This window comes from Harpegnathos saltator, unplaced genomic scaffold (genome assembly GCF_003227715.2).
Source record: "Harpegnathos saltator strain DR-91 unplaced genomic scaffold, Hsal_v8.6 scaffold252, whole genome shotgun sequence".
Taxonomy (NCBI): Eukaryota; Metazoa; Arthropoda; class Insecta; order Hymenoptera; family Formicidae; genus Harpegnathos; species Harpegnathos saltator.
This window is the reverse complement of record NW_020230042.1, coordinates 806652-821134: the sequence shown is the minus strand read 5'-3', so window position 1 is coordinate 821134 and position 14483 is coordinate 806652. Positions and strand designations below refer to the sequence as shown.

Below are 14483 nucleotides of genomic sequence, written 5' to 3'. Positions count from 1 at the left end.
GCTCGAGCGATCTAAGATATTATTTCACGCGAGTATCTTTTTATTTGGAAATGACATGAAAGAATTTCCGGCGTGTCATTTCTTATTTCTAATCCATCATCATCCAATATAGCCGTGCGGCGAGTAATCAGGAGCCATAATTTGAAGAAAAAAAAAAAACGCAATAAGGATTCCACAAGGTAACTCAATAAGGACCTGACTATGAATCCTTACTAAGATCCTGATATCCACGCCGCGTTAAATAACTGAATACTAGGACCCGATAGTATTACCTTATTGGGAGCTGATGTCGTCCAAACGAGGTTAACCTGATCACGACCGTGGGATAAATTTCTAGTCGGGGTGCGTACCTCGGTATCTCGGCGTTACCGTGGTGGCGTAACTAACGCTTAAAGGACTCCCAGCAGAGGCGCGGCGCGTTGCGCGCATCCGGGCATCGGGCGCAATTCAGATAAATGCGATAAATAAAAATTCCAGCGGGGCGAACAACGAGCCAGAAGCGAATACAGTCGGAAAAATGTATCGCCCGCCTCTCAAGTCGTTGCTATTTTTATCGTCCTCTTTATATCCTCGTTTTTATCCGCCTGTGTACTTCTCAGCTGCTTTATTCCTTTCCTCCGGGTTATGCATCCACATATCCGCGTATATTCCTCGTTGGGAAAACCGCACTGCCATATTTTCGCAACGTCTTCTCGTAATCGCGCATTTATTTGCTTTTAATTCGCCCGCCATCTCTTTCTCCGTTCTATTTATCTCTGAAGAGAACCCTTTGTCGCTTTCTCCCTCTGCTTCCTTTCCCCCCTCTCTCTCTCTCTCTCTCTCTCTCTCTTATTATTGAGACTGTGTGTGTGTTGTTGCTGCTGCTGCTGCTGCTGCTGCTGTTGCACGTATGCACGTTCAGGGAAATCAGCGTCTAAGCCGCCTCTCTCCCGTATGAACGAGAGAGCGGCCAGACAGGTACGCTCGCACGTGTGTACACCGTGTATGTACGGTGGGGAATCTTATCTGCGGCCGTGGATTATCGAATTTCCGAGCGTTAGATTAGATTTCTCGACGACCACGCGCGCGCGCGCGCGCGCGCGCTCGGCACACGGCTACGCTCGTTTCTGAAAATAAACGCGTACGACGATCCCGTCATCGTTGCCAGTACTCCTCCCGGCGTCGTATATAACGCGTCGCGCCCTCGAGACGTGTGTACAGTACAGTGCGGCTCGGATATACAGGGTGGCTCGGGTGTACGCAGCGTATGTACGTAGAAGACTGGTAGCGGAAATGATCGAGGTTGTTTTGTAGGTAAATGCAAAACGCTCGCGCTCAATAAGCGGGGCTGAAAGTCCCCGCGGGAGATTCACGTCAGTTTCAGGTTTCCTGGAAACCTCGAGCGCAAGTCATTCGGTCACAGTTTGCTCCAGGCTTTTTTCACGTTTACCATCACGTATGTATCGCGGTGAAATTGAAGGACATTCAATCGATCGGCTGAAAACCGCATCAGTGAATCACGTTGAAGCCTCTATCGCGCGCTTATCGAAGCCTGAAATGTGCTTTTATGATCTGTACACATACTTATCCTCCGTTCCTTAAAAGCATGCACGGGGCTCGACTGAGCAACGGTGAAATTCCGTCGATTTTCGTTAATAAACGTGTGTGTAACATCGATAAACAAATATGACGCTGTGACAGCGGTCGATAGATCGGCCGATGAGTTTCTGCTTTAAAGTCTGTTCATTGAGAAAGTGTGGGTGATATTTTTTTGTAAAAGATCACAGTAGCACCATCTACCTCGTGCCGTTCGAATCTTGAAACTAACTTCTTTCGCGCAGTGTACGTCGAAAAGTTGCGTCGAGTAGTGCGTTAAAAGTAAACATTATTTTTAAAAATGAGTGTAAAATATTTGAGGCGTCAGGAGGCGGTGTTTTTTCTTACCGACTGTTCTAAAGGACCGAAATTAACAATCGCAGCAGCTATTAGATAACTGCGCATTACTAAAAATCTTCTATTTTCGTTTAAAAAGGACAACTTGACTTTATTCACCAACACTTTCTTGTTGAACAGACCGTACTTTCGTAATTAGCGAGATTCTGACGCGCATTATTGCGACAACAGTTATTACCGATCCTCGTGTAATCCTCGTGCGATTTGACAGTCGTTACAAATTACTCGAAGTAGACTAATCCAGGATATGTGCATCTGATGTTAGCCTATTTATTGCAGCCGATCTGGTTGAATACGCAGCAAGCCGATTATTATGAATCATGTCAACCACTGTTAAGTGTAATTAATATTAACTGTGCAATATTACCGGTCGTTAGAAAATATATTCAAGTCTTCGCTCGTCAATATCGATGCACGTTCCCTTCTTTCGGGAAAGCTTCCGGTTCGAGCGACGCGCAAACGTGGACAAGTCTGTTGAGTCTATTAAAAATCAGGATAATCTATCGATATTGACGCGTCACGAGAGAGAGAGAGAGAGAGAGAGAGAAACTATCCATTATCCAGCTGTTTGCGCTTGTTCACGAATCTGGACGGAAGCGCCCGCCGGACGTCTGCCGGATAATGATTTTTCGTCCTAGATTTAGCGGGGATCTATTTACGCTCCCGCTTCAGAGAGGCGTCGATCAGATTGACGGATGGCGTTTTAATAGACGTTAACGCTGGACACGTGTCGTGTCGACGGCCGGCTAATATTACGTCGTTAGGCACAAAGTTGCAAGCTACACGAGAAACCCGTTGAGGAAAAAAGCGATTTAATTGGGCCGAGTTGATTGAATCCTGGAAAGTCCGCGACGACGCCGACGCCCCAAATCTGCCGGCAAATGGAGAAAAACTGCGATTATAACTGCGTTCCGACATGAAAAAAATGATATCCTCGATTCGGAAGCGGCCAAAATTCACGCTTTCTTTACATCACGAGAGCTACATGGAAATTATATTCTTTTCGGCGAGACGAGAATCGAGACGGAAGCGCGATAAAATCGAAAGGGGATCTCGCGTCCGCTGTATAATCGTCTTACAGCGCCTGATTGAAATTTTGCAGCTTTTCGCCTCTGCGTTGAATGCTTGTTAGTATTTCAAAGTAGTTCGCCGAGAGAGAGAGAGAGAGAGAGAGAGAGAGAGAGAGAGAGAGAGAGAGAGAGAGAGAGAGAGAGGTATAGTTTACCCACGTCGTCAATTACAGACGTCGAGTCACGGAGCGTGAACTTGCCTCACCCTTGCGAAACTTGCGCAGCTTTACTGTTGCAAAATGCATACGTACCACCCCGTGATATTACCTGCAGCCAAATTCGTAGAGCGTTCTGCTCGCCGAGTTACCTTAACAGTCAATGAATCTGCCGTCGTCTTACAATTTACGATATTATGCTACACCCCGTGGCACCCCGTGTGCCTAAACTAAAGGGCACAGGGTGAATAATAACAGCGGGCGGGGGACGCCTCCTGTCGAAATTCCGTCGCTGCTCCGCGGATGATAGCGCTGTTGGCCGTCGTGCTCCTGCGAACTATCGACGTAAAATTGCTCTCTCGCAGTTGCTTTCGCGTCGGGCTTTACGTTGCTCGGCGGGACCCGGTATCGGCCCGGTTTGCGGTCTCTGCGATCCTCCGCATTGCGAAACGTCAGATCTATGTGCGCGCGTGTCTCGCCTCTGTGTGGAATCCGACGACCGTCGACCCTGAAAAGACCCGACTAGAAATTTATCCCATCAGCTCCTGATCAGGTTAACCTCATTTGGACATCAGGCCCCCAATAAGGTAAATACTATCGGGTTCTTAGTAAGTCATGTAACGCAGCGTGGATATATCAGGACCTCAGTAAGGATTCATAGTCAGGTCCTTATTGAGTCCTTACCTCACGGAATCCTTATTACGTTTTTCTTTTTTTTCTTTTTCAAATTATGGCATTCAAATTCTGGATTACTCGCTGCACGGCTGTATCGGACGGTGACATTAGAAATAAGAAAGAAATGACACGCCGAAAATTCTTTCATGTCACTTCCAAATAAAAAGATATTTGCACGAAATAATATTTTAGGTCGCTTGAGCATGTACTTGTAAAATGTTTCGGAAAAGAAACATGAAATAAGAACTGACCTACTTAGGATTACCTTTCATTCGCTCTATCAGGTCCTTCATCAATGTTAGGCGAACCTGATCGAAATTTCTAGTCGGGGAGTTCCCCGTGCGCCCCGCGCCCTTCGCGCGTGCGGAATTACACCGCTGCTGGCGGATCACTCACGTGTGCGACCCCGTCGAAAATGTTCCGCGGTGTCACCGAGCCATCACGCTCCGGGTCCGCCGGCGTGGCAGCTTTACTACCTGCACCTGCCGGAGCGGTGGAGCGATTTGACGTTTGTGCGGAACGGCCGCCGAGAAATGCGCAACGTCTGCTCGCCCACGCGAGGTATGGTAGCGCCACGATCGCTTTGGTAGCTTCGTAGGTGCGCTGGAATTCGAATCTCGTCATTAATTGGAGAACGACGCGCTGTCCGCAACGCTCTCCCTCTCTCCTCTCGGTCGTCGGGCTCTCGCCAGCCCGACAAACGACTGACCCCGATTTTCCCGGAAGCTTACGTTAGCTTTTCCGCTCGAGAGCCGCCGCTCAAGTTTTCCCGCCCAGTCGTTATGCCAGCTGTCCACAGCTGGCTCCTCGCTCGAGAGAATTGATTGTGACCCGGGAAATACACGTTCGTTTGGGGAAAACGCTGTTCATCAGCGAGTTTGTATTTGATTAAGCCGGGAATAACGCGCGGGTAAACGAGATGGCGCGACGCTTTTGTAATCCGAGAGAGCAAGCGGGCGAAGGGACGTGGGGAGAGGGGGACGGGAGTACGTTCTCGTTCAGGCCGTCGTTATGTACGTTCCTGACGAGCTCGTCGCACCCTCGAAGATTGCCGCGTCCGCGACAATGACCCAACGCACGGTGATGATGCACGAATCCGCCGAGTTTCGCCTGCGTGCATGCGAGAAAATTGTTAATCCCCCCCGTTTATCATGTCGCGCGTATTACGTACAGCCCCCTCCCCCCCGCCTGTAGCCGGCGGTGCAAATAGAGCTGAGACGAGAAGAGAAGCAGCGAGCTCGAAATTAGCCGCGTTTAACGCCGCGCAGTTACGTCGCGCGGTAATTGGCAGAACAAACTCCGCGGATTACCGGGCGAATTGCGCGAGCCTCGCTGAATCTCCCGCGCTATGACTGGCTAGTCGCGCGAGGTGCAATTGAAAATGCGATTTCGTCGATCGGACGATCGACGGGGTGTGTCGATGCTCTCTCGCGCTTCCGCCCGAGAAAAGCGCGGAAAAGCGCGTCGGGTGAAGCTTTGCGGCGCGAACAGCCGCAACGACGGAAATCTCCGAACCAGGACTTGGAGCTTGAACTGGAACTCGTGCTTATCGTGCTGTTTGTTTGTCTCATCAACGACGAGGGGGGTCATCATCTCTTTGGTGTAACGCACGGTATTCTAATTGCGTCGTGCTAAACGCAACGTCAATCATGTCGATTGTTTCACCGAGCGTCAAGCGAAATCGACGCAAGCGCAAGCGTCGCACCGGTCGGGCCGGTTGACATTATTTGGTTGAAAATTCTCTAGAGACCTGAATTTCCAGCCGATCATCGACACCAACGGGTGAGGTTGATCCTGAATAAATTCCGAAGAGATCTGTCTTGCCGAAATTTAAAGAGGAATTTTCTTCTCCAATTATTAGCCCCGAAAGAGGAAAAATTTTCGTTATATCGCGAGAAACTTGTGAAATACTCATTATTCGACACTTATTTCTGTCTAATAGCGTATTCAGCGGATTGAAAGTATGAGACCAATCAACAGACACCTCGAGATTTATCGATCTTCAGCCAGAAACCCATTTAACCCAAAACTCATATGCCGAAAATACAAAAACATCAGATATAGACCCGTTAAGCACAAAACCGAGGGATTTTGAGTCTTGATCCGAGAACTTTTTAGCTCGTGGACGCATGAAGCCGTATATTATTAAGAGCCCCAAGTAGTCCAAGAACCCAATCTAGCCATAGCTCGAGCCATAACCTAATAACACTCGACGTTGAATATTCAGCTATAAAACATTAGGTACCGAGCCTCGAAGTTTTTAAGACAAATCTTAAACCCGCGAACCCTGAAGCGATAATTTTTTTCAAAATTTCGGCTAGACAGATCTCTTTGGAATCTATTCAGGATCAACCTCATCCATTGGTGTCGATGATCGGGTTGGAAATTCAGGTCTCTACACTGCTAGGAAAAAAAATTTAGTATCTCTAACAAAACTGTTTAGTCGAGGCATTTTTCAATAGCAACCAAATATCTTGTTTTATATAACAAAATATCTGTTTGTCTCAACTAAACATATTCTTTTGCTTTGTTCTCTGGACCACAAATAATTCGGTTCTTAGGCTTCATATATAAAAATTAAGCATTTTAGTTATTTTGTCCATAAAAATAATAACGAAATATTATTTTACATAAACTAAAATAATGCCCAATGGATACTATTTTCTACTTTCTGTGCACTAAAATTTTGATTTTATATTTTACAATATATTAAGAAAAAATTATAGTATTTTTAACAAAATTCATATAATAGTTGAAGCTTTTTGGTTGCTATAACAAAAGTATTACGTTATACGAACAAACCGTAATCAAACAAGATATTTGTTTGCAGGAACTAAACAGTTTTGTTTAGTTCCTATTTTTAACCAAATTATTTTGTTGTCGCAACAAAATTTTGGTTCACGCAACAATACATTTTTCCCAGTGTAAAGAATTTTGCACCAAAGAATGGCTCATCTGGCTCTACTGTGCGTCGGGGGGGGGGGGGCGTGCAAGCGGAGAGTGTCAATCTCGTGCAACCCCGGCGATATTTCGGCTAACTAGACCAGTTTACTTATCGGTGACTTTATTCTTCTTCTCTTTCTGTCCCCCGCGGTCGCACGCCGGCGACTATTTCCGGCCACTTCCGCGAACGCGTTATTCTCGGGTCCACTTTGTCGCGAGACCATTTTCTGCCAAATAGGTCGCATGGCCGGCGAGCTATTTACTTCGACTCATCATCGGGGTCGTTTATTAATAGTTGGCGGAAAGCTCCCATTTCCCTCTTTCTTCCTCCCCCTGTCTGTCTGCGTGCAAGGAGGACTTTCTCTCTTGCGTGTTCCCGTCCGCGATCCGTACTTCTTTCGGACAAGTTTACGCGAGAACTTTAGTTTGCTCATCCTAGTTTCGCCGCGGGCGAAACTAGAAACGGTATTTGGCGAGTTAGCAACAGTGAGCGTGTTTCTGATGAGAGAGAGAGAGAGAAAGTCAGTCATCCGGAACATTCGTCCAGAATTATCAGACACACTTCCGGACACACACACACACACACACACTTTTAATGATGGGGCTCTTTGAAGCGCCGAGGGGAAGAGGATCGCGTCTCAATTTTCCAGCGATGTCTCGTCCACGTCCAGTCCGTCGAGCGCTCTCCTCGGCGTAGAGAAGCCATCCGCTACTCGATACAAAGTTTCTTAAATGCGATCGCCTGTCGATCGCCGGAAGCGTTCGCTCGACTCCCTGTCAGTGGCAGGACGTCGCTAATAGGAAACTCTTATGATTACAGGTGGATCCATCAGGGGGGAGGTTGAACCCGGCTCGAACGAGCTCACACCTGGCAGACGGGCTGGCGGCGGCGGTGGCGGAGGCGGTGGCGTCTTGGGGGTCGGTGCCGGCGGCGGCGGTGGCAGCGGCGGGGGCGGGGGTGGCTCGGGGAACCGCGGCTCCTCCGGGGGCGGCCGCTCGAGGGACGAGCCGAGGAGGCACACCCTCGGCGGCGATCATCAGCCCTCCCTTCATCATCAGCAGTTCAACGCGGCGCAGCAGCTGCACCCCCTTCACCCTCATCATTTGCCGCCACCACACGGCCAATACGGCACCCCACCCTCGCGGCACACCACCATGGATCTCGAGGTGAATCTTTGCTCGCGCAACATGTAAATACATATCACTTATTGTTTGCGATGATTTCTCTCTCTCTCTCTCTCTCTCTCTCTCTCTTCTCTACATCTCTACTTTTCTCCCTGTAACGTCGCGTGCGATATCCACGACGTCGATATCTCCCTCTATTTTTTAACATTTTCTCTTTACACGGGAAAATCTCTCGACGATTCGAGCAGGAGACTCCTCTCGCGTGACTTTGACAGAGGAGCCTCTGTGCTCTCTTCCTGTGTGTTTCTACGTTTTTGCAATTTTTTCATATTGATGTCTGTCAATTGGTCAATTTCGCAAGGAGAACAGGACGACGTGAGTTTCGTCGTGTTTTCGATAATGGGGATGGTGGAATCTGCAGATGTTTTCAAGGTATCGAATAAAGGTGTACTCGACTGAATTACACAGCGGTTGAATGGTGTCTGGGAACGTTCACGCGCAGCTTTCCCGCAATCGAAAACCAAAGAAACGCACGTTTTCGGGCCCTTTTCTCTTGCAAGATGCGCGGACACACACACATCCCGCGCTCTCTTTAAATTTGCTCATTTGTTTCTGGTTGTAATGTTGAAATCCCTATCTCCCGTTCAATTTGTCACTCTCTACCTCCCGCATCAGTTCAGGGAAATCTGTAACCCTTTTCACTGCGTGCCCAAAGGGGTTTATATCCCAAGGTAAAATAAATTTACATGCGCATCCTCGAGCTCCCTGCCGAGGGAAGATGGCACCCACCCTCTCCGCGTCGATATCTGGGGTCGCTCGGTTTTTGATGGGGTGACTGAACGCTTCCCCCCCGCCATGCGCTGATCGATACCGTTGTTCAATCTTTCGCAAAAGTGTGTGTGTGTGTGTGTGCATGAATACTTGATACCCGAGTTTTGCTCGCGAGACAACTTGGTAACGCCGCAAAGTTGGAAGCGCAACGTATCGATTCGATATCGGCGCGATTTGGTAGTCGGAGCGGGCTGTGAAAGCACCGAAATTTATGTATATGAATAGCAATTTTGCATAATTCCTTTCTGATCACGACACACTGACTCGTGCACACTTATTGTCGCTCGTATGATTCCGTATCGAGTTACCGCGATATATACGACGAAGCAGGGGCGACTCCGTTTCGCTTTATACCTTCGACAATTCGCACGCGTGACACGCGTAAAAATAACACTCGAGAGAACACACCGGGCGTTATCGGCAAACGCAGTCTCGCCGGCGTTTCTCAACGCGTAATTTATCCCGGCCGCTGATGTGTTTGCGAGCTCATCGTCGCACTTTTGCAGTTGCACTTTTAGAACGCTATACCGAGAGCGGAATTAAAACGTCGCTCGTTCCTCTTTCCGCGCAGCGGAAGAAAAAAAGTCCCGCGCGCGCGGAGCGCGCAAGATTATGCCCGTCCAATTTTTCATCCGCGGCAATACAAAATTCCGTTCAACGCGTATCACCTGTTATATCCGGGCGGAATAATGTCGGTGCCCGGGATACTTTTCACCGTCTATCAAGCCGGGTTGGGAAATGTTCAGCCGTCCGACGCGATGACGAATGCCGTACGCGCAACAACAGACATGGAGGAGGACACCGGCGAGGGAGAGAATCGTTTTCGGCGAGACGCGATAAGTGCGTAGTCTCCGCACCTCTCTCTTTCTCCCTCTCTCTCTCTCTCTCTCTCTCTCTCTCTCTCTCTCGTTTCGGCAATGTTTCATTCAAGAAAGAGACGCGCTTCACTGCGCGAAGAGGGTCACCGTTTATTTGCGGAACACGTGAATGCATACACCCCGTTATTTGCCCGTCGTCTCGAATTCCTTCCTCGCTCCTCTTTCTCCCCGAGGAAAGTGCGTCGCTCGCGCGTGGTTTATTCTTTGCGAGAATGCACGTTCCGATAAATTATACAACGTTCGCGCTCTCAGCCCGATCGGCCGACGGCCGGCTGAAGGTGGATGTGTAACTGAAATTGATCTCCGTGCTTTACACGCACCGCGCGGAATCGCGTATCATAATTTCTCCAGCGGAGAAATTTGTACGTGAACCTGCGGAATATGGCCGTTACTTTGACGAACGAGGAAAGCGCGGTTCGCTTACGAGCGAGCGAAGGAGCGAAGGAGCTACTTGAACGCGTCGCGTCGGCTGGTTGTTGCTCCGCCCGATCGATCGTTTTCCTCTTTCTTCCTCCTCTTTTTCCATGCAACGCGCACTTATCTTCGTCGCGCACATTGACTGCAGATCTGGAGAAAATATTGTCGCTGCTTCGCGGCGGTCGCGCGCGGTCAAGAACCGCCGCGGTAACGAGAGGAAGCGCTCAATTAATTACCGTTCACCTACGACGTCCTCGTTTCTTGCGCTCGCGAGTAATTGAAAAGTACCGACACGAACGAACGTAAGTGTATCTGCGCAAGCTCCGTTCGCGTTTCACCTTCCCAGATTTCTGACTCACTTTTTCCTTCGCTTTAATTACCCGGCTGTTTAAACTTTTGCCGATAATGGCCCGCGGCCGCTGTTAATTATGGCTTTTTCATTTTTCAACTCCGCTGCAGTAGGCATTCACCTCGCCATGACGAATATATCTCGCTGTTTTCGAATAAATTTGGCGAATCGTGAGCCGAGAGAGAGAGAGAGAGAGAGAGAGAGAGAGAGAGAGAGAGAGACTCGTGATGCCTCTCGGAGGGAGGGACACCGGATGTGAAAAAGATAATGAAAACGTGCGTCAATCTCAGCGAGAGCGATCGCCGGAATTTGCTGTGATGAACGTTGAACGTTACAGTTTTCAATGGTGTGTTTGCGCTCGATAATAAAATGACAGATATAATACGAAGAATTTTACACCGAGGGGGAGATAAAATCAACATTGTTATCGTTGCGTCGTCGGTAATCTTCGTAATTCATTTTTCTCCTCGTGCACGTCTCTGACTGGCCCCTTCCCTTTTATAGACTCCGATATGAAACGTATGTAATTTATAATTTCGTCAAGCTCGAGGCATCATTCGTGATTTTGTGCAAACGTGTCGCGAAATCGATTCGCGATATTTAATACTCGCGAGCCGATACCGGTTTTCATCGAGACACGGAGATCCACGCATGTTTTTCTTCGCGAGCGAATGGCCTGCCTGCCATTCACTCTGATCGCAAACGCAATTCCTGCGGGTGAGCGCGTCCTCGAGATTTCGATTGCCCTTGACGTTACTGAATCTCGAGAATCTCGATTTATTATCGCGAGATCCAAAGATCTCGCCGGACTCGTGTCGGGCGGACGTCGGCCGATCGATTAGCCAACCAGCCAGCCTCCCCCCTCGCCGGGCACGTGGTTATTGAACATCCTCCGGTCCGGGGGTGTAGGTCTTCGTGGTTTGTAGGAGATAATCGAACGTAGCGCGCAGGTGGTGCACACTCGAGAGATAGCGGATATGGCCGTTACGTCATCGCGCCCGGCAACTCCGCCGTTAATTGACGCTCGACTTGGCTCGCGCTCCGTCCTGCCGCGCGACGCGATACGACGCGACGCGACGTGGGCCACGTGAAAAACAAAATTGCGCTGTGGACCACGAAATTACGCTGCCCGAAACAATTACCGCGGGATCGTCCTTGCGAACGATTCCGCAAAGCGGACTAAACGATGCGAAAACAACTAAAATAACACAAAGTCCGCGCAAAGCCCGCGCGCGATCGACGACTGTCCGACTGCCCCCCCACCCACCCCCACCCCTCCCTCCCAGTCGGGAAATCTGTTTTTATAATATTCAAAGGACATTTTTCCAATGTATATGCTTGCGTTACAACGACCGCATGTAACGATACTGCTCGTAGTATCACGTAGAGACAGAGAAAAAGATTCGGCGGATCGGAGGACGCGCTCGAGAAGGGGATACAAACTTAAGAAATGACGAATGAACTTTCTCATCGGCCATACATAGAAACGTCACTCGCGACAACATTGCGACAACTAATCTTGGACACACAGAGTCAAGGAGTCCGGCCCGTAGTCGCGCCCGTTGATGATGAAAGCAGCCGAGCCCGGTCATCGCTCGCACACAGCTCACGCACTGTATTTCTCTCTCTCTCTCTCTCTCTCTCTCTCTCTCTCTCTCTCTCTCTCTCTCTCTCTCTCTCTCCCATCCCTTCACTTTGCTCTCGCGTGGCATACAACGACCCTAACCCTTCGTTACAGATATGCATTCACGTGTAACCCGCGCGCGCTCGGTTTTTCTCCCTCCTCCGCTATTTTCCTCTTCTTTCCCTTCTCGTTTTTTTTTTTTTTCTTTTTTTTTTTCCTTTCCCTTTGCTCTTGTCTTGCTACCTACTGTGCACCTTTTATCTCTTATCTCGGAGCATTAGCAACATCCTTGCGGATATTTACAACGCGTCACCCGCCCTCGAACGCGAGTTTCACACATGCACACGCGTTGAATATCGCGAGCGCGCCGACCACGCAATCTTTGTCTCCGCGAATATGATACATCTGCGCGGCGTAATAACGTGTCAGAGACGCGGGACGGCCCCAAGGGCACTTTCCTCGGCGGAAAGTTTTTTCGCTGCAATCGCACTTGGGCGAAGGAAAGAGCGAGAGAGAGAGATAACATATATATATATATATATATGGCACGGGAAACTACTCGAATTACTCGCATCCATCGCGCGGTTAACGGGAAGTACATTCGACGAGAGAGGAAGACACTTTGCATTTCCTCGCGTTCGCGCGCGCGTACGTGTGCTCCTCTCATTATTCTTCCTTGTACCGCGAAGCATCGTCGTAAAGGAAAAGAGAGGATATTGACGTTCTCGTAAGGATAACTTGGCCGCCGACGACGATTTACGAAGCGTAATTACGTCACGCTACAGGTAACAATTGAATTACCATAAACGCGCGCTTTAGCGCGCCTTGAGCACCGAAAAACCGTTCGCGGAACGCGTTTCTATTACGAGCAGGAAATTGACGCCTATGTGGTATTCAAGCAACCGCAATTACGTTCGAGTTACACGACCGATCCATCAACAGGAGAGAGACAGAGAGAGAGAGAGAGAGAGAGAGAGAGAGAGAGAGAGAGAGAGAGAGAGAGAGAGAGAGAGAGAGGGAGGGAGGGAGAGAAAGAGAGGGGTTCGATCGTCAACGATACAACATCGCACAATTGCGCTGCTCTTTTCGGAACGCGATCGTTTCCAGCGAATCGTCTCTTCTTTTTTCCTCTCTTTCTCTCTCTCTTTTCCCTCTTCCCTCGACATTTTCTACTTTGCAACGTATCGCACATATCTAACTGGTTTTTACTTTGTGTGTGTGTGTTTCCGTGTGTTACCTGCCGCACCGCCACGACAGATGGGGACCAAGTCTCGCCAGAGAAAGGTAATTTTTCGATTTTTTCCACCCTTTTGACACGCAAGCCTGCCGATCGATTCTTTTTGCCTCGACGTGCATGTCGGGGCATGCTGACACGGTTGTACGATCGTTTTCTCTCTGAGTGACATTTAACCCTACCGTCCTCCCCACCGTGTGTCTAATTGTGCGCTGTAAAAATGTCGTGAGCATGTACACCCAGCGTCATGCGATCAAGTTTCCGTTGGCCGACAGAGCCGCGCGTATCGGAACGTGAGTTACAGTGAGGACGCGATTTTTCATTCATCCGAATAAAACTTGCTTTCAAACTCGAGAGAGAGAGAGAGAGAGAGAGAGAGAGAGAGAGAGAGAGCGCTCTATCGCTGTTCGACGTTAATTCAATTTTTTCGTACACTACGTATGTTCATACATGCAATTTCGATTACCGTGTCAAGTGCGCCGAGAGTGCGCAAAATCGACTACAAAAGCGCCTTTAGAACTCTTGTTTCGGCAATCGAACGTGCCTTTCCTCTAAATTTCCAGCGCCGGTAAATCTGCAGTTTCGCGGATCCAGTCCGCGGAAAAATTTGCAAATTATCGACTCGCGCAAATTCAGTCGATTCAGTCAGCGTAGTAATTTCGACGATTCGCTCGTGTTATCTCGTCCTCACGCGCAATCAGACACGAGGAAGCGCGTTAAATCGCTCGTTCGAGTCTCTCTCTCTCTCTCTCTCTCTCTCTCTCTTCCGAGGATGCCGCCGAGGATAGCGGGGGACGGGGGAGGGTTCATAACGTGACGCGGGAAACGAAGAAAGAACAGTCGCGCTCGAAAGCCGTCGCAAGCCTCACCGAGTCGATATGCTTTCAGTCGCCTCTTCCGCGCGGCTATCCGCCCCCATCTTCGACGATGCTCTTCGACGACGACCCGGGCATCATGTCCGAGGTGGAAACCTCCAGCACTGGATTTCGACGGGGTGGCAAGCAAAGGAGCAGCTTGCCCGTCGTACGAACACCTAGCAAGACTCTGGAGCGACCACTAGGTAATTCCCGAAATATACTTGTAAGCATCAGCAACCGCATGATTCTTGCAAGCAGCCGTAGTCAACATCCATCCCTTTTTGACCCTAACCTGTCGTTAGCGAACACACAATTGTCGGTCGCAAAGAAGAAGCTGTCGAAATCCGAGTTGAAAGAATGCTCGCGATTGTTTGAACAACGCGGTAGTTTGAT

The 14483-nt window shown here is 49.2% G+C and overlaps 1 protein-coding gene across 32 annotated transcripts in view; it reads left to right on the top strand.

Annotated features, from left to right (window-relative positions):
• LOC105187420 (uncharacterized) overlaps positions 1–14483 on the top strand; it is a 215875-nt gene that overhangs the window by 112920 nt on the left and 88472 nt on the right. For 31 of the 32 annotated variants that reach the window (XM_025299105.1, XM_025299124.1, XM_025299127.1 and 28 more), the window contains exons 4-6: positions 7596–7942; positions 13257–13283; positions 14122–14293. In XM_025299105.1, coding sequence (XP_025154890.1) covers positions 7596–7942; positions 13257–13283; positions 14122–14293 — 546 coding nt within the window. The remainder of the gene's footprint in view (positions 1–7595; positions 7943–13256; positions 13284–14121; positions 14294–14483) is intronic. The other variant, XM_025299111.1, reaches the window with a different exon arrangement.